The sequence below is a fragment of the Mustela nigripes genome, chromosome 7 (genome assembly GCF_022355385.1).
Source record: "Mustela nigripes isolate SB6536 chromosome 7, MUSNIG.SB6536, whole genome shotgun sequence".
Taxonomy (NCBI): Eukaryota; Metazoa; Chordata; class Mammalia; order Carnivora; family Mustelidae; genus Mustela; species Mustela nigripes.
In genome coordinates this window covers 96,356,773-96,384,767 of record NC_081563.1, presented here as the reverse complement: position 1 = coordinate 96,384,767, position 27,995 = coordinate 96,356,773, and the positions used below count along the sequence as shown (strand labels likewise).

The window sequence follows — 27,995 nt, the reverse complement described above, 5'->3', positions numbered from 1 at the left end:
TTCATGTTTTTGTTTCTCCTCCAATGCTTTATTTACGTTACCTGTTTACCTGAATCAGTGTTCTTAGGCAACAGTACCTGATTTGACCCAGTCTGACCACAATATTTTTGAAATGCTCTAGTTGGTTACTGATACGTAAATGTATTCACATAGAGAAAGTGGTTGGGTTGTCAGTGCTGGTGTCCCCCAACCCCCCCAGAATGCATAGGCACAGGTGCACTAAGCTAGAGAATTTATGAATCAGTCAGCATGTGACTGGTCACATCAGGAAGGTAGCTGAAGAATGAGATGTAAACCTTGGCCACGAATGCCTGGGAGCTCACTCTCAGTTCAGCAACCTTGGTGTCATGGAGAGCACTGCCCCACAAAGATTTATGCACACGAGAGTCACCTGGAATCTTGTTAGAATGCAGATTCCCATTCAGGGGGTCCACAGCAGCGTTGGCGAGTCTGCGTTTCCAACAGTCTCCCGGGTCACGAGGCCAATGCTGGTGGTTCTGCAATTACACTTCGAGTCGCAAAGAGCTAGAGGAAATAATAGTTCTTAATTATCATTGATTAAGGTTAATGGTATTTTTAGGGGCTTTCTATAAAGGTGCTAGGCACCATATTTATATCATTTCTAATCCTCATGGCAACCCCAAAATTAGGATCGTGAAGACACCATGGCTCAGAGAGTGGGACACTTACCACAATTGTTCAATTAATATGTGACAGAAATTGGATTTAAACCCAGTCCTGCTATGATGCCAGAGCTCATATCTTGCCACTGTAAAAGCACCCCTCCATGGACCTTGGGGTCCAGTGTAATTGGGTTCCTGGCCCCACTTAATTCCACATCAGCTCTGTGAGTGGGTACAGAGACCTCTGCGTCTATGCTATCCTGTGCTCCTGACCCACAGAATGCGGGACATCAGAGCTTCTTCCTAGGGGCCTGGGTGGGTACAACGTGAGTTACAGTGCTTGGTGCAATAGTAAGTACTCAAGAATTAGTCTCCTCCACTTTAGAAACATGACATACAGAGCAAAGGTTCAAAAGTAAATTCTGTGTGTCCTAAAACTCTTGAGTGAAACATTTATACCTAAGCTGGCTTTATTTTGTCTGTTATGTAGGTTTTAGAATCAGGGCTCCTTTTCTTAACAGGATAAAGAGAGAGGGAAGCGACTCTGTGTGTGTGTGTGTGTGTGTGTGTAGGTGTGTAGATGCTATCTTGTGCCCTTAGCTGGTGCTGTGGAAAAGGACTCATGGGCAACATCTAATGTTTCAGTAGATCAAAGCTGAAAAACACCCATTAGTGAAATACAGGTGTGGTTTCCTGTCATACGTGCCCTTAAGAAAAACCAGCCATGTGATGTTTAGGCTTCAGGTACTGCGCTGGGCAAGATAAAAGCTTAAAATAAACAGAGGTTGGTTTTGTCATATGTGGCTTTCTAAATTGTCTAAAGAAGGAAGATTTTAATTAAGTTTTTGCAGCCGTAGAAACATATATTTATATGATACTCTGGTGTTACGAAGTTCTGCTTCCCATTAATCTTCCTTTAAGATTATAATCTGAGTCATTGCCTCTCCCCGGTCGGGCAGCAACTATTACAGACGCTGCCGTCCCCCCCCCCAAGGCTCTGCCTGCTTCATCCAGAAAGGATGCAAGTGGACAAGAAGAAGCAGGTGCTCACACCATTTGGAGGGAGACAAAAGGGTCCCTGGAAACAGGGGGTGACCCAGGCTTGACAGCTCAGGAAAGAGCCGCCTCCTGACTGCCACCCCCTAATATTTATGTGAGTGCTCTATTGGAGACAATGCAGTAAATGACATTGTGTTCGTGTTTTGCTCTTTTCATTGACCTTACTAATTTGTTATTCATTGTCAACAGCTTCAGGGGTTCCAGAATTCTCTAGTCATCCACATTTAATCTGATTCAGTTTAGAATGTTGCCTAAACTTACTGTAAACAAGTTGTTTGGGATAGTTATTCTCTTCAGTAGAGGTTTTCACGGCCTCTTGTGTAGACAAAATACTGGTGGAAGCTCTACATTTTGTCCCTCACTTACTGCACCTCAGCCATGATGGCCTCCCTGCTGTTCTTCCTATAAACCGGACCCTCTCCCACCACAGGGCCTTTGCACCTGCTGCTTCCTATGCCTAAGAAGTTCTTTCTTTCATGGGTTGCATCCTGATCTGTTTAAATCTTCACTCAAATGCTACCTACTCTTGGGGCCCTCTCTGGCCAACTGTCACTCTTGAATACTCTTTGTTATTCCCCTTTTGCACATATATTAAAATCTGTGGCACACATCCCTTTCTCCTGTTCTATAAACTACATATTTGTTCATTGTCTTTTGGTGTTCACTGGAGTGATATTCTGTGTAGGCAGGCAGGGTCTTTTGTCTGTTATCAGCACCTACAACAGTGTCTGACACATCATAGACAACCATAAACATTTGTTGAATGAATGAGTAAATTCCTTTTTTAAAAAAGATTTATTTATTTGTTTATTTGAGAGAGAGCATGAGCAGAGGGAGGGGCAGAGGGAGAGGGAGAGAGAGCCCACAAGCAGACTCCCCACTGGGTATAGAGCCTGTCACAGGGATTGATCCCAAGACCCTGAGATCATGACCTGAGCCAAGAGTCCAATGCTGAACCAACTGAGCCACCCAGGTGCCCCCAAGTTCTTTTTTTTTTAAGACTAATACTACCACTGAAACAAATAATTTCTTTTTGGATAAGTCACCATTGTTATTGCATATTCATTCATTCATTTATTCAAAACAGGCTTTCTCCCTGTCATTGTCAGCCATGGCATTGTGTGAGCCCTGGGGAGTGGGGAGCCACCAATGCTACTCCCTTGTATATGAAAATGAGCAGATGTTTGTTAGGTTTGCTTTTGTCCTTTCAGAGAAAGAAAGAGTTCGTGGTCCATGCATTTACTCGTGGTGGCACTATTGCTGGCCGTGGGAGGACCCTTGTGCCAGCTCAGTTCAGCTTCTTCCTGTTGGGCCTGTTGGTCTATGATGTTGGGTGCTTGTGTTTGCTGGTGCACACATGGTGCCATGCTGCTTGGGGCCAGGGCTGTTGCATGAAGTCCTTTCTCTTTGCCTCCTACTCAGAGCGTGGTGCAGGGGTGGCGGCAGCAGCATCGGCGGTCAGCATGCCAGAAATGCTGGATCTCCAGCCTCACCCAGACCTCCTGAATCAGAGCGTGCAGTAAAACAAGACTCCCAGGGATTCATGTGTACATTACAGATAGAGAAGCGTTACCTTAAAACAGGAGGAAGTTTTGTATCCAGCATACAACCCCCAATGCGTGGGCTCTAGCTGGAAGATGTCAGAGTAAAACTGACAGATAGTGGTGGAGAATATGCTGTGTGTAAGGACATGAGATGATAAACCTCGGCTTAGGATTACACAGTCCTGCTCAATGAGTTGGGGCCAATATTCAGAACATGTGGCAAATTAGTACATAATGTTTTATGTATATATATGTCAGATCCACCGACATAGGGATTCTGATATTAATACCAGATACACGTCAGCTACTTCATGGAGGAAATTTTGTCCTCATTACAGATACCAAACCAGTCAGCCTCTCTCTCAGTCTGTCCCCAGTGTCACTAGAGGCAAGAATAGTAATCTTGCAGTTCCATCCCCAGTAAAGACAAGGTCTGGTTAGGTATGATATAGTGTTTCCTTAGGACATTGCAATCAAAGCTAAAACATCTCTAGGATGAAATGCAAACAAGAGACAGAAACAAGACACATAATTACAAATATTCTCTTTTTTGAAAAATCAGGGACGTTCTGCCGTTTACCTTGAAGTTGCCTTATGCCATTTCAACAGCCATGACAGAGGCTCGGCTTGAAGAACTAGCCCAGCTGGGACTAAGTAAGTGGGTGCCCCTGCCCAGTTCTCTCCTGAAATGATCTGTGGAGCAGAGCCAATGTTGGCTGGTGATTTACTGTTCCATCAAAAAATAATCCCCATCTCCATGGCAAAACTTGCTCACAGGGCCATGAGATCCCAGAATCACATGTACTGAGAGTCTTTTTTCTAAGTCAGACACTGAACTGACTCTCAGAGGCAAGCCCTCTGTTGTCTTGGGAAATCCCGACATCTCCCAGTGTCTCCCGTCAATGAATGGAAGCTACCCTAAAAGTCTACGTCCTGATGGAACACGAACTTCTGTAATGGGTCCTATCTTTCCTTTCTGCGGTGTCTTACTGGGGAAAGGCATTGCTTGGCAGAAAGGGAAACAGCACAGCATATCTCACGTGCACGCGTTTTGTTCTAGAAGAACACATGGGCATTGACGGCACTTCTGTGCTTTGGGGAATTTGACCATGTAGGCATCTCAAGTAACATCTGTCTCACTTCCTCTGTGGTTGTTCAGTGTCAGTCCTGGTGTCCTGGGCCGTGTCCCCTATCCTGCCATGCATCCTCGCTCTGACCAGCTGGGCACTGGCTTCCCTCTCCCGCCCTTTTGCCAACGCCCCTAAATGCAACACCATGCTTTGGGACATCAGTTGACAATGGATCGGGACATACAGTTCACCCAATTTCACTTCCTTGTCCCATTGCCCTGAGGAATTTGTGTGGGTTTAACTTTGGGGGGAGGGGAAGCTTTTCCCCCAGATTGGAAGGGGAGATTCTCTTTAGATTTTTAGGGCTTCGGTCTTCTAAAAGATTAACAACCAGGCCATAGTATTGGAATGGAAATTTGAGATGCTGAAATGCAAGTACCAGGGCTCCTAGCACCTATAAGAAGCCTAGAGACAGATTCAGACTCTTTCTCAAGCTACAATTGTTTCAAAAGAATTGCTCCATCTGTCTCAGACCTGTCTGATGGGTAGTTAGGTAGTGGGATTGGGAAACTGATTCCTGGTAAAAAATACCAGGGTAGGATAAATGTCCCTGCTGAAAAGCTATACCATCTCTTGCATTTGAGTTTCAGACACCTTTGGAGAGAGTTTAAGACATTTCCCGAATTTAAGTGAATATAACCAACTAGATTGCTGGCCTCTGGAAGACCAGCACCAGGTCTGTTTTCACAGCCGACCTCCAGCCACAGAACTCCTGGTTCTGTGGTCAGTGGGCAGTGCCTGCTGCATGCCGGGGCTGAAGGACTGAAGGTCAGTGTATGTGTTATGAGGAGATAAACACAAAAATACCTTGTCCTAGTGGCCACTGACCAGAAGCAAATGAGGCCTAATTAATACATACCCAGTTTGTAATTTTCAGTGTACACATTATTCATTTTGTGAAGAGATAGCACTTTCTACAACTCTGTTCTTCATTATTTCTCCTTCAAACAAACGTTTCCAGAGTTCTGCTACATGATAGGCCCCACACCAAGGGGTCAAAGTTAATAACGCCCGTCCCTTCCCCTACCCCACCACCCATGTCCATAATCCATATGGGAGGAAACACATTCGTGGGAGCTATATGTACTAAGCCTTATAAAGTCTAGGAGTGGTGGCAGCACTAAGACCCAAAGGTGGTGAGAGTCATTCCACGCAGACCTACACTGGGCAAGAGAAACGCATATAACGCCAGTGTGTAATTTTAAATTTTCCCATTAAAGAAAATTTAAAAGGCACAGGTGAAATTCATTTTTATGATTTATTTTATTTTTTTATACTAGATCTGAAATATTTCGACATGGAAGCAATGTTTTTAAAATTATTGATGCAATAAAAGCAATACTTCAAAGGCATTAATGAGATATTTTACATTCTTTTTTTTTTTTTTTTCATACTAAGTGTTGGAATCCAGCATGTGTTTTATCCTTACAGCACATCTCTCTATGGGCATTAAATTTTCATCAGAAACACGTGAACTGTATTCATATTTCATTAAATTTACAGTTGAAAAACTACATTCACGTAACATATCTTAGTTCTGAAACTACTTCAACATTTGCCAGTAATCGAACTGCATGCCTGTTTTTAAATTTAATTGATTGACGTGAAGCGAAATTTAAAATTGAATGCCTCTGTGGCAGTGGCTCTTGCGTTGGACAGCACAGAGCCAGAGAGAAGGAGAGGAAGGGCAAGAGGAAGCAGGTGACACTCTCAGGTGTGTTTACGAGGCAGAGAGGACAGGACAAAGGGCTCCCAGTGAGAGCCTCCCCGCTGTCCCCCATGGTCAGCCATTTTGGTCCCATAGGAAAGAAACATTTTTTTTTTTTTTTAAAGATTTTATTTATTTTATTTGACAGACAGAGATTACAAGTAGGCAGAGAGGCAGGCAGAGAGAGAGAGAGAGAGAGAGAGAGAGAGGAGGAAGCAGGCTCCCTGCTGAGCAGAGAGCCCGATGCGGGACTCGATCCCAGGACCCTGAGATCATGACCTGAGCTGAAGGCAGCGGCTTAACCCACTGAGCCACCCAGGCGCCCGGAAAGAAACATTTTAGGCAACCACAACAAGGCAAAGCTGTAGAGAGAGAATAACCTAATCCGAATGGAAATCACAACAGACGACAATCATCACCATCCCTGTCTCCCACGATTTGCGTGGAAACCCGAGCCCCATATGTAAGTGACATAGGGCCGTTTAGCTACAGTAAGCAGTGTGCGCTGCTCCAAAGAGTGTTGAGTGCGTGTAGCCATAGTGGTAAGGAGGGCTCGGATTTAGGGAGTGTGGGCAGCTAACCACTAAGATAAAGATAAAGGGTTGAACTTGCACTTAGCGTTTGCATAGGTCTGCTGTCCTTTTTTTCTGCTGATGGGTTCCATGTGCGTATTTTTCCTCCTTTTGGGGTTTTAATGCTGAACACATAAAACCCCAAGCAGATTGTGTAACATCCCCCAGGCCCAGCTGCTGGTCTGGCCCATTAAAGGGGAACTGCCAGGTCCTCCGGAGGGCACCTCCAGAAGAAGCAGCTTGGAAAGGGTGGCTTGCTCTTCGAGTAAGCTCAATTTTTGTAAAGCAAGTCGGGGAGCTCCGGGGCCTTCTCCAGCCTTATCCTGTAACAATTCCAGTCCTTTCCTCACCTGTGCAAAGGCTGGGCTGGCTTTGTATGTTAGCCAAGCCGTTTCTCAAGGGCTTTGAAGGTAAAAAGCCCCTGGAGCCTTCCTAGGAGCCCACAGCTGGGCCTGGCACCACTTCTACCCTTTCCAGTAAGGGAATGCTGTTAAAGAAAAAAAGAAAAACAAAACACCCAAGTGTGGCGCCTCCCCCTTCAAAGACGTGTGTTGTCATGCAAGTGTGTTTTTTTTTTAATTTGTGAAGGAATGGCCCAAGAGTACTGTATTTACATTCTTGTGTTCACTGATAATGACTTTCAGATTTTTGGAGCTCTCCAGCTGACAACAAACCCCCAAACCCTCCACCTCCCCATAGGCCTCTCTCCTCAGACGGTGTTTGTCCTGCCTCTCGTCAGCTCTGCCTTATAAATGGAGTGCATTCTATAAAAACCAGGACGCCTTCGGAGCTGGAGTGCAGCCAGACCAACGGAGCCCTGTGTTTTATTAATCCTCTTTTCTTGAAAGTGCACAGCCAGGACCTCAGTGGAGGCCTGAAACGGCCCTGCACCAGGACTCCCAACGCGAATGGCACCGAGAGGCCTCGGTCCCCCCCACCCAGGCCCCCGCCACCCGCTATTAATAGTCTCCACACAAGCCCTCAGCTGTCCAGGACCGAAGCCCAGGCGAGCATGCCAGAAACAGTCAACCATAACAAACATGGGAACGTAGCTCTGCTTGGAACGAAACCAACCCCCATCCCTCCGCCCCGGCTGAAGAAGCAGGCTTCTTTTCTAGAGGCGGAAGGCAGCGCAAAGACCTTGACCGGTGGCCGGCCTCGTCCCGGCCGGGAACGAGAGCCGGAGGAGCCGGAGCAGCCGCAGCCCCGCACAGCTGGCAGGCCAGGTGGGGCCCCGCCTGCCGAGGCCCCGGGGGATTGCACAAGGGCCGCCGGCCCTGAATCACGGCCCCCGTGGCATGGAGGCAGACAGAGGCTGAGCGACATGAGCATTTCCACTTCCTCCTCCGACTCGCTGGAGTTCGACCGCAGCATGCCCCTATTCGGCTATGAGGCAGACACCAACAGCAGCCTGGAGGACTGCGAAGAAGAGAGTGACCAGGAGACCATGGCCCCCCCCATCAAGTCCAAAAAGAAGAGGAACAGCTCCTTCGTGCTGCCCAAGCTCGTCAAGTCCCAGCTGCGCAAGATGAGCGGGGTGTTCAGCTCCTTCATGACGCCCGAGAAGCGCATGGTCCGGAGGATCGCGGAGCTGTCCCGGGACAAGTGCACCTATTTTGGCTGCCTGGTGCAGGACTACGTGAGTTTTCTGCAGGAGAATAAGGAGTGCCACGTGTCCAGCACCGACATGCTGCAGACCATCCGGCAGTTCATGACCCAGGTGAAGAACTATTTGGCTCAGAGCTCAGAGCTGGACCCCCCCATTGAGTCGCTGATCCCTGAAGACCAAATCGGTAAGTCCCCACTTGGCCTTTTTTTTTTTTTTTTTTTTTCTTTTTAAACAGAAATTGTCCGGTAACCTCGTAGAACAGTGCATCCCCGTAGCAGGGCTCTCGGCTGAAGTTTTCTCTGGGGTTCAAAACAACAACAGGCTCCATGCCCTCTGCCTACTGGAATGGCACCCTAACCTCTTAAAGCAGCCTCACCGTAGAGCTGAGTCTTGGGCTTGCGACTGTTTTCGAAGCTGCGGATGGGAACCCCTGAATGGTTCTGTTCAGGGGGTAGAGTGTGCCCTCTGAGGGTTCAGTGACCCACCTGATTTCGGGCTGTGTGTCGGGCATGGCCGGGGCATGTTGTGTGTCACACAACATGTGTGTGTCACACAACATGAAAGTGTGTCTCTGCAGGCAGCGCCTGAGTAGAAAGGGATTTGTGCTGTCTTCTGGAAGGGTGTTTCCCTCTGCTTTCTTTGGAAAGGACTGTTTTCACTGTTTCCCGAGGGATGGCGTGTGTTCGCAAGGGTGCAGCCGTCACGGCTGTGCCACTGGAAGAGTTTCCATAGTGACCACACCTGTGTGACAAGTGACAGCTCAGTAACCAGGACAGCCCCAATTCCAGAAGCCCCCTGGGACCACCACCCTGTCACCCTTTTACCAAAAGGGGAACCACCCTGCTGGCTTTTGATGCTGCAGAATTCCTTAAGCAACACGGTTTTGGAGTAAGAAAAAAAAAAAAAAGAAAGAAAGAAAAAAAAAAGGAAAAGGCAAGTTTATTTTGTGTGCTTTTCAAATAAGTAACATATTTGGAGGTCACATGAAAGGTGTTTTCTCCAAAGTCAAGGGGAAATATTTTCTTTATAACCTCATCGAAGGGCTGATTGTTAATAGTTACTTTGGCCAAGGAAAATTTGAATTTGGCAAGGCGTCTTTTTTTTCCAGGGCAAGAGTGTTGCAAGGACTTTTCTCTCTCTCACTCTCTCTCTCTTTTTTTTTTAATTTCAGAAGATTGACTCTAAAAGGCTAATTTCTGAAACCTCATTCACTGGGCAGCCACAGCTGAAAGAGCTACCAGATATTTTTGGGCAGTTCATAAAGCTAAACCCAGATTTCTTCTTTCTGGTTGGGTCTTTTTGTTGAAAGTAGTAAACAGTATGTGGTAGAGAGTAGTCTCTCTCTCTCTCTCTCCCTCTCTCCCTCCTTTCCCCTCTCTCTCTCTCTCTGTCTCTTTCTCTCTCTTTCGTTCTCTCTGTCTCTGTCTCTTTCTCCTTTAAGTAAGTTTTAGCAGCTCTTTGATTTTCTCATAAAGGAATCAAAGCCTTGTTTGTTTTCTCATGGTTTGAGCCTGGTTGATGGGGCGGGGTTAGAGTCGGGTGTTGCTGAGGAGAGAAGCTAGAAGGAATGTGCCCTCGTGGTGTGCTTCAAACTGGAAAAGGTTTCTTGGGGAAGGCAGAATAGCCACCCAGGCCATCCTGTCCCCTGTCCCACCGGGAGCCTGCTCCTCAGGGGAGACCAGCTCCCATGCCATAGTCACAGGAACGCTGAACGGAGGGAAGAAGCTTGCTCTCGGGGAGTCCCGTGAGGGGAGCCACGCGGGCACTGATGTCAGCACCAAGCTATGTGGGCCACAGCGCCAACCAGCCCACAGGGACAAGGTTCCCGAGGAAACAGGGGCCTTCCTTTCCTTCCCTACAGAGACTCTGGTAAGCATCCACCAGAGTGTTGTTCCCCAGGAGGCCCTTCTGCCAGCTTCTTTTGAAGGGAAGTTCAGATATGGTACTCGCTCTCAGAGCGTAAGGGCTCATTTTCTCCAAAAACAGGCGTACACTTTGCTGCTCTGGAAGGAGGCAGCTTTTAATTTAAAATCTAAGGTCATGACAAGAAGGGGTTTGACATCTTTGTAGCCTCTCCTATGAGCCAGGGTTCTGGCCAAGTGATGTCAACAGGGCCTGGCCTCACCCCTGTGAAGCAGGCATGGGCATCCCCAGTGGGGTGGGGGACGCAGGGCTTTGCCAGGTGGAGCCCTTTGTCCCCAGGCTACACTAGCTAGTAACCAGCAGGTGCAGCATTTGGAAGAGGCAGCTCAAACTACAGTTCTGTAAGGAGGTGTGGGTGTGGCCAACTAAGCATTGCCTCACTTTTTGATTGGCTTGTTTGTTTTGGTTTTTGAAACCTTTGCATGAAAGCAAGTACCTCATGGCATGTTGCTTCCCCCATGAAAGCATCGTTCTGTGTTGAAAGTACAATGAATGGGTTGGGCTTTTGAAATTAAGAGGAAGGTGAACCAGAGCAGAGGTCAACCTGAGAAACTCAACACTTGCCCAACTGGAGAGGAAAGATGATCAGAAGACCGACCCCCTTCAGTGTGTAAGTCACTTGGTTATGACTCTGACACAAAATGGGACTTAATCTGATAGTCTTGGACATGATCGTGAGCAAAGAGCTCACTAGTTTACTCTAGACTGGTTGATACAGTCACTGCTTTGAGCCTCATGAACCAACTCAAGGTTGGTACATTTACATAGATATTATTCATCTTTTGCAAATTCAAGAATGGAGGCCAAAATATAAGAAGTGACTTGTAGAGGGTTTCAGTGCTGATAAGTAGGTGAGCTTGGATTCTACCAAGATCTTTTCTCAATTGTTTGCATATTCCTACCGTATCTCACTTCCCAGAAGGAAGTAATTCACTTTTAATGGATTCACTCTGAATGGATTCACTTTGAATGCCATCTTCAGAATACCAACCCTCAAGCTGGTTCTGAACAGGTATCTGCTAATGCTCCTTAGTCTGTTCAAGAATGCCAGTCTAGTCCTGTCCTCCATTCCCACAACTTTGGAAGGTGATCGCTCTGAACCAAGAGGTGGGAATTTACATATAAAGCCTGCATTTACAGAATGTCTGTCCTGAAATCAAGGGAGGTAGAGGAGGCATTTCATTAGCTTAACCCACGTAGAATTAGAGCTATCATTCGTATGTGAAAAATGACTGGAGGAGTGCATGCGTGTCTCCAGTTAGGATCTAGAGGTGGTGCTAATCTGTCTTCTTCAGAGAGTGGTTCTTCAGTTGTCTAGAGAAAAGCCCATGAAACACCAAGCAGCTCTCACTCATTGCTACTCCATATATCTTGTCACAGCCCTTCCGGCCAGCACTTTCTAGGGGAGTGTAAAATGATAAGTAATCAACCTCAAAAATGAAGAAAATGGCCACTCTAAATGGTTGTGTCCTAGTATGGAGAATTTCCATTCTGTTTAGACTGCCCTTTACAGCACCATCACCAGGAAGCCCTGCCATTTCGAGGGTCTTGAATCAATGTCAGTGGATTGACATCAGCTTCACTCTCCTGGCTGGGAATGAAGCCAATGGGGATAAGACATGGTGAGTTCCCACATGAGTCAAGCCCCCACATGATGCTTCCCTTCTGGAGAGCTCTCTGCTCACCCTCATTCCCCCATACTCTACAAAGTGGTATAAGAAAGGACAAACAGATGCTTTTACAAAACTTCAGGTCCTGTGAGAAAGTCCTGGCATCGGTAACTTCATCTGCAGCGAGGTATACTCAGGACTGGCCTGTCCTACCCTGTAAAATAGAGACAGGTTGCGACATTTCTCATTTTTCTATCATGTGTGTTCCTCTTTGGTGAGCTTACCCATCATACCAGTCTTGCTCTGGTCTTTTTCAGCTGATGGGAGATATCAGTTCAAAATTTCTGATCGTGAAACTTCCACTCTGCAGAACTTGTTGCATTTTTGTGGTCAGTGTTTTTTTTTTTTTTTTTTTTTTTAATTCAAGCAAAAGAATTTTCATTTCTGATCTGACATTAATCTTGGGAAATCCCTGTTTTCAAGGTTTGTTTCAAGAAAAACAAAATTTCTCCAACTCCAAAAATTTTACTCATCTCAAATTTTCTATTTTGTTTGAACTGCCCACCATGGACTGTCAACAATCATGGAGGAGGGGGGAGCACAAGTATTTGTAGTCCTAAAACTCAGTAGCAAAAAAATCAATACAATAGTGTTCTGCTTTATTTAGTTGCTATGTATAAAACTTCTATTTTCTCTGAAGAACATTTTAATTATTTAAAGAAAACTTATCTCTAAAACTCAATTTGTAAATATGTGATTTTTGTTTTTTTAATAGCAAACAATAGTGAGAAGTGGTTAGACACCAGAGAGCATAGCACAAATAAGAAAGGGGGTTTGAAGTGACTCCCTAGTAGTTAAACAATTACTACCGCTTTGTTTCCTCAAGCTTCAGTATCCAGTGTGAATTGTTTTTTAATCTGTATTTCACAGTTTCATTCAAGCCCTTGAGTAATTATCTTCTCTTTTTTAGATTAAGGGTCATTCTGAGAGATTTGACCAGAGCAGCATATTGGTGCCAAGATGAGATTAGAACCTTGAGTCTGACTTCTAATCTAGACCATGTGATCATAACACCTGCAAGGAGGGAATGTCCTTGTACAGCAGGCAAAGGGTAGAGAGAAAGGAGAAAAATTGACCTCTTGCAAGATATAAAAAGAATGCTTATGTTAGTTTTGAAAATTAAAGAGAGGACACCAGCTGGAAGCACTTCTTTTTTTTCCCATGGGACATCAATTTGTTGTAGTTTTTGCCTTGGGACATCAAAAATTGGGTTAATCATAGCAACTAAAAGAAGGGTCATAACTCTGGAGTTAAGAATCTCTGTTAGGAGTCCCCGACTCCATGATACACTGTGCAAGGAAATGGGTAGCTCGGGAATTCAGAGAAAGAGAGCCCTTGCTAACAAGGTGGGAACTGGGATGGCATCACAATAAGGTTTGTGCTAGAGTGTTTTCTGACTACATCCCGGGAATCTTCCATCTCAAGAGAGTCATCAGCACCTATTGGGCAGGAAACATCATCAGGCAAAAGAGGAATCTTACAGTGATTGAGAGTGCGAGCAAGGGGACATTTGAAAGGATGTGTTGATTGAAATGGAGGCATCAGTATCTTTAAGAGTCGGACACGTCCACTGCTACTTTACTTCCGCCAACAGAATGGCCCCAATTGGCTGTCTTATCTATAGACGGAGCCCTCACCATCCTGGGACCCACCTCCAGGCTTGCCTCGCTCCCCCAGTCTGTCTACAGGCCAGGGCAGGAACACCCCCCACCTTACCTCTCAGGGAAAATGTCCCCTTTGGAGACCCTCACTTACTGGCCAAGCTCAAGGGCTTCTTTTAAGAAACCAGAGTCATAACCCGCCCCTCTGTAAAATTCAAGAGTATGTGTTAAATGCATACTGTGTTTTTAATAGAAGCAAGTGAAAGCCTCCATAATCCCTCTCCGGTGTGTGGTTCTTGATGGTTTACGGAGCAATTTTTAATGCACAGAAGCCCCTTAAGTCCCCTTAATGCCTTGGGGGGGGGGGTCCCCTTATCCTCATTTTTAGAGATGACAAAACAAAAGCTTAGCAAGGTCAAGCCCGGGTGCAAATGGGACTGAACCAAATCCTGTAGCGGGCTTTTCACATCACCCAGAGCAGCTACACTGCCTTTGTGGGCCCTTTTATGAGGAGGGAGGAAGACGGCAGTGGTAAAGTCACCATACCAGAGGCAGCCTGCTCTCCACAGGATGTAGCATTGACTCATCAAGTTCTGCTGGGTAAAATGCCACCTCTTGCCTCCACCCTTTCCACACTCGGGGAAGTAGGCCAGGAAGCACCGCCCAGAACCCAGGGATGCAGCTAGAATTTAGCTCCGCCTCCCCGAGGCCAGAGGAGCTACATAAATTATTTGGAATTTTTCTTCCTTAACTTCTTTTTTTTAGATTATTTATTTATTTATTTGTCAGAGAGAGAGCATGCCAGGGGAAGTGGCAGGCAGAGGGAGAAACAGGCTCCCGGCTGAGCAGGGAGCCTGATGTGGGACTCGATCCAGAACCCCAGGATCATGACCTGAGCCGAAAGCAAGCGTTTAACTGACTGAGCCCTCCAGGCTCTGTAGAATTTTTCCGTAAGGAAGATTGGGCTCTTCTCCCCTGCTTTGTTTTGTTTTTAGTATTTATTTATTTATTTGAGAGAGAGAGAGCAGGGGTAGAAGGAGATGGAAATGGAGAGAGACTCTAGCACACTCCCCGCTATGCACAGAGCCTGTCATGGGGCTCGAACCCAGGACCCTGACATCATGACCTGAGTCTAGACCAAGAGTTCGATGCTTAAGCAACTGAGCCACCCAAATGCCCCCTCCACTGCTTTGGTTTTTACTGGCCTTTTACTAGAAGGCCCTGAAATCAGTGTGACGATTCCATACATAAACTATGATGTGAATATACCTATACTTTCCATAATGCCTTTCCTCAAAGCCCACCAAAAGGAACAAAACTATGAGTGAATCACCACCCTACCCGTGCTCCCCATCTTTATTTTGGTGCAATCTTCCCTTATCATTTGATAAAGTGCCTGCTATTACTTATGGACTGAAGCAGGCTTTGCTCGCAAAACGTAAAGCAAACCAGGTTACAGGACATCCCTGTGGAGTGACAGGGCGCTGCAGGAATGGGGGTGACTGCCCCACGTCATTGCCAGAGTCACGCTTCCTGTGTTCTGCACGGGTAAGCAGAAGAAACATAATTTTCATGTAGCCACCCAAAGGAAGCATTTTTGGTTCAACTCAGAAGTCACGTTTGGAGCCCATGCTACCTGTGGGCCTGTGGCCAGGGACTGCCACAGGCTCTCCTGAGCCCCCCGAAGTCTGGCGTCAAAGAGAGAGGTCTAGTTTGCTCTGTGCCAACGCAGTGGTCACACAGAACACCAGGGACCAGGGAGTGGAGAGGAGGTGGGCAGACAAGGCTGCATGGGAATCCATGTTGGGAAAAGCAAGGAACCCACCAGCCACAGGGAACAGCATGTGAAGAGGTGCACAGGCACAGAGGGGCCACAGTGCTGTTGCCTTCAGTGAGAACATGAGTTGCTTCTTCACGAGGATATGGAGCAAAGGAGGGAGGGCAAAGCAGGGGTGCACCTCCAGAAGCTGTCTTTAAGGTGGTGGGAAGCATTTTAGAAAAATCACTCCTGGCAGGGTAAGAGTTGAACTCTTTAGCCATCTCTGTAGCCAGGTACCAACCAATTGAATTAGATACTGGCCATGAATACCTGCAGGCCAGTGTGACAAGCCAGGAGGCCAGGGGCGTGGGAGACATAAACGCAGAGCAGGGACAGCAGTGTGACCCTGGCCTTTGCGATTAGTAGACCAAAAACTGTCAATGATGAACCGAATCCACCCTTCATCTCTTGTCCCAAGTGGGGTTGGGAGCTGTCCACCTGTCAGGTGGAAAGACATTATCGCTGTCCAAGGCACTCAGCTCGTCTGGGAGTCTGAGCTGTTATACGGGGACAGAATGAGGCTGTGAGGAAACACTGGCAAGTTCCAGACAAGAAAACCCAGAGGGCCAGACTGCAGCTCTGCTGCCTTTGTACCTGTGGGTGGGAGGGGCTGAGGAAGAGCAGGAGGGAACGAGGGAGCAAGATGGCCAGAAAGCCAAGTTGCTTTTTAATTAATTTATCGAAGCACTTTCAGTTCCCATTTCAAACCAAGTAAAACACTGTTAACACAGAGGATAACAGAACCAAACAGGCCTGAATGATTAAACCTGGAGTCCCTATCCCAAGGTACACACCCCACATTCCAAAGGAACAGAGGGGACCGGCGATCCTTGCCAATTGCCTAGGGGACAGGTGGATAGGAAGTGCTCACCTGTGGGATCTCACCAGGGCTGACAGTCCCACTGGGAAGCTGTGAGTAATCCCATTTTATAGAGGAGGAAGCTAAGGCCTGGAAAGGTCACCTTCTTCCCTCCAGGTTGCAAAGTAGGAAACGGCTCATGTGGACTTCACATGTAACCAGAGAGCCACTTGAACACCAAGTAGTCCACTTTTTAGAAGTTGGTACAGAGGATTATTAGCAGAGTTCTGTTGTGGCCATCTGGTTGTTCCATCCCAGCTCTGCTAGGACGGGGTGGATAAATTTCTCAGCTGAAAGGCAGAAGCGTGTGGTGGTTTAGAGTCCATGCTCAGGTGGCACTGTTGAGTTTGAGCAGCAGCTCTGCTGCTGATGAGCTGTGTGTGCTTGGTCATGTGTCTTAACATCTCTGTGCCTCCATTTCTTCCTATGTTATATGAACTAGACAGCATTGTGCCTGCCCCACTGACGCTCACTTACCTGTTTGATTCCCAGCTGCCGGTGCCTAAGACATCCTGCCTGACATTTTCACATCCCCCCGGGGCTCTTGTCCAGGGCAGATGGAAAGGCTAGGAGGTAAATGCCCTCTCCACCCTCCCAGAACCTGAAGGGAGCAGGTGTATAAATATCCCAGCTGCCTCCCCTCTGATGGGACCACCCTTGAGGCATGCCCTGCATTGTGTCTCAAACATCCGACAAGGTTGAGCTGGTTGAGCTCCAGCCGCCCCCAATAATAACCGGCTTAACAGAGCACACAGCGTTGGCAGCCTTCTCTCCCATCCCACTCCCCTCATCTGCCGCGGGTGCTTCCCGGGCTCACCTCCCAAGTGAACTACTCACCCTCAAGTCCCTGTCTCAAGATTGGCCTCTGGGAGAACCCAAGCTCAAACAAATGGGAATTATGTACTGGTTTCAATCGAAGGGTGGTTTAAATCCTGAATCTGAGTAAAGTTCAAAACAGTGCCAGCCACACACGGGCACACAGTCCGTGTCAGTTCTAATCCTTAATCCAATGAAGCAGTCAAAGGAAGATAGATTAGCACATAAAGAAAATGCCCAGCTCGTGTTGTTGTTCTGGTCAAGGGACAGGCCCGTCGTGCCTGCTGACTTGTTGGCAGCCCGGACCGGCTTGCAGCGTGTCTCCACCACGCTGGGAGAGACTTTTGACTTTTACGCTGCACAGGCACCTGCGCAGTGAGATGCCCTAGTGCCCACTTCCCACCACTGAAATGCGGGTTAACATACAAAATGAGGGTTAACATCCGAGGGGGCTCCATATGTAGAGCCCCCTTGGAATTAGAACTGCTCAGAGGAAGCCCAGGATGTTATAAATTACACAGGTAGAACTTCACCATTAAAATTTAGCTTCGATTTCTGTCGCTTTCCTATTACAAAGAAGTAATTAACCAGAATGCCAGAACTCAAATAAACCAAGAGGCCATGTGACCTCATCTTTTATCTTTGTCAGCTAACTCCAGGTTGCAGCCTGCACATTCTGGACGTTATGTCGCTTAGATTCTGGGTACTGTGAGAGTCTTCCGGAGAATGTCAGTGGTGATTTTGTTTTGTTTGGGCCACCATTCAGGGTGCCAGTTCCGTCTCGCCTTCCTTGGGCCATGAGATGGCGGTTCAGAGGTTGGAGGCAATGACAGAGCGGTGAAGCGACTTGGCCAAAGCCGCATAGAGAGATAGAGTCAGGCTGGCTGCCCGACTGCCTGCCTGAGCCTAGTGTTCTTTGTAAAGCACGCGCCTTCTCTGGATTTCACCTTCACCTCCCAGGCTCTCACTTCCCCCTAGGCAGCAGCGGATAAGCAGAAAGTGCTCAAGCTGATGCCTGAGCCGGTCTTGTGATGCTTCCCTGTCCAAGCTCTGACCTTCTCTGGTATCTGTGCTGTCGGTCAGAGTGAAGCAACAGAGATGGAGCTCTCTGTTTTATTCCTGGAAGACACCAGAGGCCAACACATCGAACGCGTCCTAATCGTTACTGCACCGAGGCTCATTAAGCCAAGGAGCATCTAAGTCTCTGCCATGCTCTTAACCATTTCCCCCTTGCATATGAGCCTGGGGAATGATTGATAGGATCTATCTAAATATTTTCAGAAAGTTGACTTCCAATTTGGGTCATTCCGCTAACAATTGGTTTCAAAAATTCAAAACATTGTGGTTCAGACAGTTCTCTAATATTTTCTTGTCCTTTGCATATTTGTTTGCAGATAAATGCAATTGACACGATCAGGTTTCTTGGGTTCGAATCCTGGCTTGCCTTCTTGTCAGTTGTGTGGCACTGATCTCCTTGGGTCTAATTCCTCATCTAGAAAATGAAAAAATAACAGTCCTCCCTCCATGGGGTTTGTTTGAGTATTTGAAGAGTTGGTGTATATAAGGTGTCTAGAATAGTATAATTATTCCTACAGTTTAAAAGATTTTTTTCTTGGACTTTAAGCAACCAAAGATAGTAGAAAACAACAGGTAGTAGTAATTTATAAGAAATGTGACCAATCCGTTCTTTCTTTCTTTCTTTCTTTCTTTCTTTCTTTCTTTCTTTCTTTCTTTCTTTCTCTTTCTTTGTTTTTTTCCTGGGCTAGTCCATATTCTGAAAGATTTTCTGTTCCTTTTGTTTCTCCAAATCATTTTTCCCTCTTGCTTTGTGAGCAGAATCTGTTTTTCCTATTGGAGAGAACCAGGTGGGTTCCAAATCTCTGTTATTTGGACTTCATTTTTTCCTATTCTTTATGCTTATTAAGGACTTTAAGAGGGCAGGGTTTAGGAGTAAAGTCCTGGAAAAGAATGCAAAGAGACCAGTCCTATTTCTAAATTATGATCTTTAAAAAGTATACTTTTAAAAAAAAATCGAACATTGTTTTTTTGTTTGTTTGTTTGTTTGTCTGTTTCCAATTTTGGATTTTAAGAGAATGGGCACTTGGCAATGGATCTCAGATTTTAACCATCCTAACAAAAGATTTCCATAGCACCATTCCTGAGGGTGGGAGTCTGTGTCACAGAGACCAGTGTCCCTTCCCTGGTGGTGAGGATGTGTTGTATGAGGATCCCTTGCTCACTGGTAATAGGCTTTGTGCTATTGTCCCCCAGGAACAGCACAGAACTTGTGTAGATGATTCGTGTCAACACTCTGGCTCAGAGATGACCAGGCTTACCCTGAGGTTAAAAGTTGCCCTTGGGGTTCAAGGTGAAAATCTCAAGCTGGTCTGCAGTTGTTTTCTGTTGGTTTGATTTATGCAGAATTATTGTAACTTACATTCATAAGATGTGCCCATCTTAACTGCTCAGCTTGACAGATTCTCACATCCGCGCACGCACAGGTAGCCCCGCCCAGATCCAGACATAGAACATCTCCATCTCCCCAGAAGGGTCCTCCCACAGCCTCATGTATTCCTGGGGGTCACTGCCATTCTGACTTCTGTCACCGTAGATTCAATTGTGCCTGCTTTTGAATTTTATGTAAATAAAATGCTAAAGGAGATACTCTTTTATGTCTGGCTTTTTTTAAAAACAGATTTTATTTATTCATTTGACAGACAGAGATCACAGTAGGCAGAGAGGCAGGCAGGGGGTGTGGGGAAGCAGGCTCCCCGCTGAGCAGAGAGCCCAATGTGGGGCTCGATTCCTGGACCCTGAGATCATGACCTGAGCCAAAGGCAGGTCACCACCCAGGCACCCCATGTGTCTGGCTTTTTTCACACACACTGTATCCATGAGATTCATCCCATTGCCTCTGGAGTAGCAGGGCACTCCTCATGGAATGAATCTTCCATTGTCTGAATTCCATTTTCTGAATTCCATTCTACAAATATATCCTTGTCTCCATTCCATTGGGATGGGCCTTTGGATGGCTTCTGGTTTGGGGTGATTACGAATCACGCCGCTCTCCATGTTCATGTATAGTCCTAATTAATGATTGGCATGACTTTTGCTCCCCTTAGTGACCTCATTCTAATGGGGTGGTAAGTCGCTTATAACCATGAATGGGACTTGTGTGACCTTTAGATAGAGAGGAATAAACCGGCGAATGTTTATAAAGCACCTTGAACTAAATTAAGAGATCATTTACTTTGGAAAGCAAGGTGATTGTTGAGAATAATTGTGCAGCTTCAAGCAAGCCATTAGATACCTCCAAACCTCTGCCTCCTCGTTTGTAAAATAATATTAATATTTTGCAAAAGTAAGAGAGTTGTTACAAGAATTAGAGGAGCTCATAAAGTAAAGCACATAGAACCTAGCCCAACTGGATGCTCAGTGTCAATCGCTATTGTTGACTTTTCAATGTAATGGTCATTTAGGGTAAAGTCAAAGATGCTGTAAAGTCACACAGGCTTATTAACACAACAGAACCGACATAGACCAGGTAGTTTGTTTCAATGCCAGATGCCAGGTGAAAATGTTGTTCTGTTTTTTCTTCTGACTTTATATAATCTCTTTTGCTTCAACCTTGACTTCTATAGCTATATAAGGTCTTAATTTAAGCAAAGATATATCTATCTCCCAGATATAGAGGCAAAGGGAAAAAAAATGGGCGGGAGAAGCAGGTCATTGTGGGATCATCATCAACTTTGGCATGAGTTTTATCTCTCAGTTATGGAAAAACTGTTTGGTGTTTGGGCATCTGGCTTAGATTTCTCTTTGTTTCTGACTTCCTAATTATAGGTGGTAATTTGGATGCATTGTGATCTGATCCAATGTCAGGAACTCCCAAGGCCAGAGAGAGAACTCAACAATTTCCAGTTTTATATGGAAGTAGATCCATGAGCTTCCAAAATGGAATCACGTTCAGGTCTCATAGATAAGGTCTGCCTACCCATGTAGCTTTCATGAGAACGGGCAAACATCTGAGGTTAGAAAGCTGATGTTGAGAAAGCGGAGAGCTAATGATTATGTAAGTCATCTTGAGTCTGGATCTCCAGATTTATGGTCACTTTACAGTCAGCCAAGAAAGCTACTTCATTGGGCAACCATTAAAAGAGGGAAAAATAATGCCATCCACACCGAAAGGTATTTCCAAACTCTGGCCAGAAACACATTTCAAAATTTTTAGAACTTTTATTTTGAAATCACTTCAGACATACAGAAAAGTTGCAATCATGTCTGCCCTTTATCATGATTCCCTGAATGTTAGCCATTTGTCGTGTTTCATCCTTCCGCTTTCTCTTTGCTTACACACACAAGTGTGCACATGCACACACACACGCACACATACACTGTCTTTTTTCTGAGCCATATCAGAGCTAGTTGCAGGTGTTGTGTTCCTTTACCCCTAAATCCTGTATTTCCTAAAAACAGACATCTTGTTAAAAATATAGGAAAATTAACCACAAATACAGTGTTTACACTAGGACCTAACTTGCAGACTTTATTCAAATCTTATCCACTGTCCCACTAATGTTCTTTATTTATAGCAAATGAAGTAAAGAATTTGGGGTCCAGAATTCAATCCAAGATAACATGTGTATTTAGGTGAACTTATTTTCTCTGGCAATATTTGAAGAAGTCTTGAATCTCCTCTCTTAGCCAGTCTTTCCTTGTAAAATAACATATTTACTTACCTGTCCACCAGATGATCAGTGGAAGGACTGGATCAAAAGAATGTCTTCTAGAATATTCACCTGGGCACATGGGGGATGGGCCATAAAAATAGTTAAAACAAATCTATTTCATTGTATTGACTGTCTGCAAGCAAACAAATTAAAAACCTGTAAGAATTTATTAGGGAAGATTCACATTCTGCAGCTTTCTAGAAAACGTACTAGAGCGTGAGGAGTGGTGGCACTGCTAAGTTTTGTTGGCTCAGTGGGTGTGAAGTGGTCACCTGTCCGCCCTGTAGCCAGTGCAGAGTTGCAGAAGTCCTTTCTGGGAAAGCAGACCTTGCGTTTCTTCTTGCTTCAGATAATGATCACAGTTGCTGCACTTTCTTTGGCAGATGTGGTGCTGGAAAAAGCCATGCACAAGTGCATCTTAAAGCCCCTCAAGGGGCACGTGGAGGCCATGCTGAGGGACTTCCACATGGCCGATGGCTCATGGAAACAACTCAAGGAAAACCTGCAGCTTGTGCGGCAGAGGAACCCCCAGGAGCTGGGGGTCTTCGCGCCAACTCCTGATATTGTGGACGTGGAGAAAATCAAAGTCAAGTTCATGACCATGCAGAAGATGTATTCGCCAGAGAAGAAGGTCATGCTGCTGCTGAGGGTCTGTAAGCTGATTTACACTGTCATGGAGAACAACTCAGGTGAGTTGTCTGGGCTTCTTGCATTTCCCGCCAGGGCTAGGGACGCTACCAGGCATACATCAGGCTCTCTGATCCCCAGTTTCTCTTTTCAGTCTCTTCATTTCACCAAGCAGCTCGCAAAAAATACAAGTGTCACACTGGTGTCTGGCAAATCGGCCACTTGCAACAGATGGGTAATACCAAGAAATGCAAGTGGTTGAGGCAACAAGACTGTTGTATGATACCAATTTATTAAAGATTTAGTTCAGGGAAGTAGATGCAGCTTCAGTCTCTGGAGAGTGAAGTCAAATCCTCGCTCTGGGAAGGAGTTCATTAACTATGGGGCTTTGGCTACCTTAGTCTACTTCTAAAGGGAAGTTTCTGTACCCAACACTGAATCTGACTCTGTCCTTCATAAGGCAGGGATTAGATGAGTCAATGCAGGCATTGCTCCAAGCACGATGGGAGTATTAGCAATTATCATTACTACATTTTGGCCATTGAAGGTTTGGGTCAGTGATCTACGTCTGGCATGGGTCAAACATGGAGCTTTCAATAATAATACGGCTTCAGTACAATCATTTCATTGGTTCTCCCTTATTTGCTAAAGCAGTATAATTGAATTCACAAAAGAATTACGTGGTTTGAAAGTAAGTCCTTGGGTGTCCTCAGTTCTGCTTCTAATAGACCCAGACCCAGGAGTCACCTTGACTCGTGGCTAGTGATTGGGTCTCGCATAGTACCAGGGCTTCAGTGAGCCTGTGATCAACTTCTCCTGTAAGTAAAATTGTTCCATGGAGAAGCAACAGAAACAAAACACAGGCTGTATTAAACACAGTATTAAAACACTGTATTAAATACATTGTTTTAAATACAAAACACTGTATTAACCACCGCTTGCGTAGATGGGAATGTGTGCGCACTTTGGACATTGTTGAGCAAAGACATGAAAATGTGAGCTCTTGAGCCGGTCCTGATAGTGGGTGAACATCGCCTCTGAAATGCGCAACCATATTGCACGTACAGGAAGTATATTTTCTGTAGTTCAGAAAAGTCCTCATGTAAGTCCTAAAATGGTGTCTGCCCAGGATTATGTTCTTCTGATGCACAGCTTCTCAACCTTAGCACTAATGACATTTAAAATGGATAATTCCTTATTGTGGGGGCTGCTTCCTGTTTGGAGTTTATCGGTGTTCCGGATGTCATTTGCATCCTACCCTCTCATCATGACAAAGAAAAATGTCTCCAGACAATGCCACATTGGGGGAGGGGTGCGCCGGGAAGCAGGGAGGGAGCGAGGGGGTGGGGAGGCCCAGTCACCAGAGTTGAGACTGACTTATATAATGAAAAGTAGCAATAAGGACTAAAAAAAATTTTTTTCCATGTATTAATCATATGTATCTACTTGACATATGCTGAATTTGCACATTTCAGTAAATTAACTGTGTGCTCACATTGAACAGACAGCAAAGTTCCCCCCCCTCTCAGAGTTTGGTCCTGTCATTATGTTGATGATTAATTTCCACAGAAGGCAGTAAGGAACACAGTAGAATTCACAAAGCATTAACATAATAAGTAGATACTTAGTAAATGTTTTATAATACTCCTTGCTGAAAGTTAAACTATTTGCAAGGACTCTGTTCTGTTGCATAACTTGATGCATATCATAAAAGCGTGGAGAAAAACTTTCATGTGTTCATTGAGTCGCAGACGGTTCATTCTGAAATTGTAATGTTAAAGCTGGTCTCTGGCATGAGCGGCGAGGAGGGTCACAGGCTGCATAGGATTCCAGAAACACCCACCTCTGTTTATGAATAACACATTTCCCCCAGATGACTCCTAGCTATCTAATAAAAGCAGTATGCATAGGATATGAAAGAAAGAAGTGTTGGTAAAAATATTCCCACCTTCCCCTTTCTTCCGATCCTAGGGAGGATGTATGGAGCTGACGATTTTTTACCAGTCCTGACCTACGTCATAGCTCAGTGTGACATGTTGGAACTGGACACGGAAATTGAGTACATGATGGAGCTCTTGGACCCGTCACTGTTACACGGAGAAGGTAACAATTGCTTGATGACATGGGAGGTATTGGGATGCCCTTTTTTTGGTTTTGTTTCTGTTTTTTTTTTTTTTTTTCCCCTTGAAGTGAGATTCACATAGCAGCAGATAAACTACTTTAAAGTGAATTGTTCAGTGACACTTGGTACCTTCACAGTTCTGTGCACCCCACCACCTCTGTTTTGCCCCAAATAAATAATAGATTTTCATCAACCCAACATAAAACCTCATGCCTAGAGGCACCTGGGTGGCTCAGTCATTAGGTGTCTGCCTTTGGCTCAGGTCATGATCCCAGGGTCCTGGAATCAAGCCCCACAACCGGCTCCCTGCTTGGAGGGAAGCCTGCTTCTCCCTTTCCCACTCCTCCTACTCATGTTCCCTCTCTTGCTGTGTCTCTCATTGTCTAATAAATAAAATCTTTAAAAACAAAATAAACAAAAAAAACCGCATGCCCATTCAATAGTCATGTGGGTGCTTTTTTGACATTGTAAGGGTTAACTATCATTTTAATTTCTGTTTAAAAGAATGTGCTGACTTTTTTCTAATTATAAAAGTAATCCATATTCACTGTAGAAATTATGGAAAATTCAGAAAACCACAAAAATAGAATCTGGTGATAAATATACTTCTCTGAGATTGGTTAATTACAATTTAAAAAATATTCAAAAGGAAAAAAAATGCCATTTTTAAAAAATGGTTTCCTTAAGGAAGAAGGTAGGTATAATATCCTGCTGTTTTATCAGTGAAATGGATGAAGGCTGGCCTTTTGTTTTCATCTGTTTAAAAAATGTTGTTCTCAGCATGAAGACAGCATTGATTTTCTTTTCTATTTAAATAGTTGTTTCTTGGTTAATTAATTAATAATTGTTTTCTATTTAAATAATTGTACTGCTGTTAAAATACAAATGCAGTGGGATAAAATCTGGGCAGTTTGCTTTCAACTCACCTTGTCAGTTCAGTCTCCTTGTAGCTGCCTGACCCCAGCATGTCTTAGCAGAAATTCCTTCTTGCATATCGGTTAGGTATTTCATCCTGGAAATAATTGGGATATTTGTCCTTGTGGTGCAAGGCCTTGAAAAGCAGAAATAACTGAGGTTCTTGTGGGAGCTTGGCTTTTTAAAGAATGAATCTGGGTCTTTGCATTATGAATCCCATTAATCCATTTTCATGAGCCCAGATGGCCCCTGAGTGGTAAATTGTTGCGTAGAACTGTTTTCGTTTTTGTTCTTTCTTTTCTCCACTGAGTTTTAGTCTGGCCTTAAGTAAAAGGTCCATGTACTGATTGGATTCTGCAGGGAATGTATCATACTGGGATTTTCCCCGGAGGGAAACTGAAGTGCATCACCACCCCCAGAATGTGTCCCTTAACCCCCTAAGTCCTCAGTGCTTAGCCTTTTCTTCAGAGGGTCTCTCCTCCCTGGAGCCCCCAGGGTATGAGGTATACCCTTCCCAGCCTTTGAGGGACAGTGCGGACTCAGGATTAGTGATGAGTATCTTTTCACCCAGTTCCCCCACCCCAGAGAGACAAGAATGAACTTTTGATCCCGTTAGCCTCTCCCCCATTTACCCCTCCCCCTCTAATATTCATCATCCTGGAACCAGACATTCCATGATGATCCCCCAAGATTCTGCCTGGAGCTTTCCTCGCCTGCCCTGGGACTTAACAGGAGAGGAGAAAGCATGTAGTTTTGTCCAAGAACCAACAGAAGCATACCTTCATCTCCATGCCCTGCTTTCCTTTCTTCTGCTGCATTATTATTACAATTTCATAGGCTTCTGGGCGGTGTTTCAGTTTTAGTTGTTTGGAGCCGTAATCATGCTTAATTCTAGAAATGAGTTTGTCAAACTCTTGGGACTTTGGGGAAAGGGCATGTCAGTTCCACTTAGAAAATCACCATTCTGTTGCTGACAGCGTATACTTAGGACACACACAAGCTTACATCTTGTGGCCCGAGGACTGAGACAGCCACTTCCTGCCACCCTTCCCAGCATTTCCGCAGAGCGATGCCCTGCCCTGGGCACCAAGCTGGGGACAGATGACAGGTGGCTGTCCTTACCTCCAGGAATCACATAGGAGAGAAGGACAAGGGCCCAGAGGTTCGTGAACATTTGGAGCAGCCAGTGAGCCTGCACTTAAACGAGAGCCTGCCTCTGCTTAACCGTCTCTCGGGCTTCTTGGCTCCTTTCCTTAGGAAAACAGGCCAGCCCAGTCAGGCTGGCAGTGGTTACAGACCCGGCCTGCACGTCAGGGACATGAAGCTATGCAGACCGGGAGGAAGACATGCATTACCAACCCAGCCCTCTGCGGCCTGCCCAGGGCCTTCTTCGGTTTTGGGGGCTGCAACCCACATCTCTTTTCTGCTGTTTAAGCAGGTAGTTTCGTTTACGGAAAAGGCGTCACAGAATCCCTCTTAAGTGCACAGCTCTAGAGGGAGGGTTACAGTTTTGCTGAAATGTAACCCTTCCTCTAATTGCATCCACATGTTTCAGAGTGTGGTCATCCTTGGCTTCCAGAATTTTGAGTTTTCTCTGTGGTGCCCTGGACAGATCAGAGCTATGGAGTCTAAAATTTGACATCCCAGAGGGAACACCCTCCCTCCCAAACTTGACCGTATCGGTGCCCCAGGCCCCAGCTCTGAAACTGACACCTCTGTACAGCCTCACGTGAACACTTATGTCCCTGCTGATTGCTCGGACTCCGTGTAGCATTTAAATTCTGTACCACCAAGTTTCACACTCAGCCGTGTGCTGATTTGCTTACGGGGCAAATGTTTAGTAAAAGTCAGCTACTCAGAACTCTGGATGAGCTTGGAGGAACTTGCACCCTGGTGGCGGGATCATTAAGCTGTTCAGGGAACTTGAAACAAGTACCCTCTTGTGTGTGCATGGGACCGGTGTTGCCCATATCTCCCCTTCAGCGATCTAAAAATCACAAAGGTGTGTTCCTTTCTAAGTTACATGTCCCATGCCTTTTGCGGGGGTGGGGGTTGGAGGGGGAGGGAATCGTGCTCATTTCTGGGATGTAGACCCGTTGCCATCTCACACATTGTCACTTGTTGACAAGAGAGAGAGTTCTTCAGAGTCTTGAATTAGCAGCTAAACACTTTGGCCAAGAACAAAGCTCATTTAACCACAACTAACTGGGAATCCTGCATGAATAAACCTGCCATACTTGTTATCTTGAATAAACTCATAAACTTCTGTAAAGCAGGGGCTCAGATTCTGTTTCTTACAAACCTGCCCCTTGCTATATTTCTGGCTCGGGCTCACAACAGAAATTCAACAGATATTTTGACCAAGGTGTCTCTCAAGTTTAATTATGCTGAGCCCAATTAGGGGCTTTTTAATAAATATTCAGGGCGCCCCCTAGTGGTCCACTAGCATGGAGCTTAAAAGTTCACCAAAGCTGTCTAATTAACAGTTCAGGACCAAGCTATAAACCCACTTACATGCATATCACCCTGTTGTGAGTCTTTTTTTTTTTTTTTAAGTGTGTATTTTTTTTTAATTTTTTATTTTCTATATACATATATTTTTATCCCCAGGGATACAGGTCTGTGAATCACCAGGTTTACACACTTCACAGCACTCACCAAAGCACAT

The 27,995-nt window shown here is 45.4% G+C and overlaps 1 protein-coding gene across 12 annotated transcripts in view; it reads left to right on the top strand.

Moving 5' to 3' along the window:
- The window catches only part of RIN2 (Ras and Rab interactor 2), a 221,917-nt gene that overhangs the window by 187,997 nt on the left and 5,925 nt on the right, over positions 1-27,995 (top strand). For all 12 annotated transcript variants that reach the window (XM_059406455.1, XM_059406456.1, XM_059406454.1 and 9 more), the window contains 4 exons: positions 3,789-3,880; positions 7,281-8,429; positions 22,047-22,352; positions 24,262-24,393. In XM_059406455.1, coding sequence (XP_059262438.1) covers positions 3,789-3,880; positions 7,281-8,429; positions 22,047-22,352; positions 24,262-24,393 — 1,679 coding nt within the window. The remainder of the gene's footprint in view (positions 1-3,788; positions 3,881-7,280; positions 8,430-22,046; positions 22,353-24,261; positions 24,394-27,995) is intronic.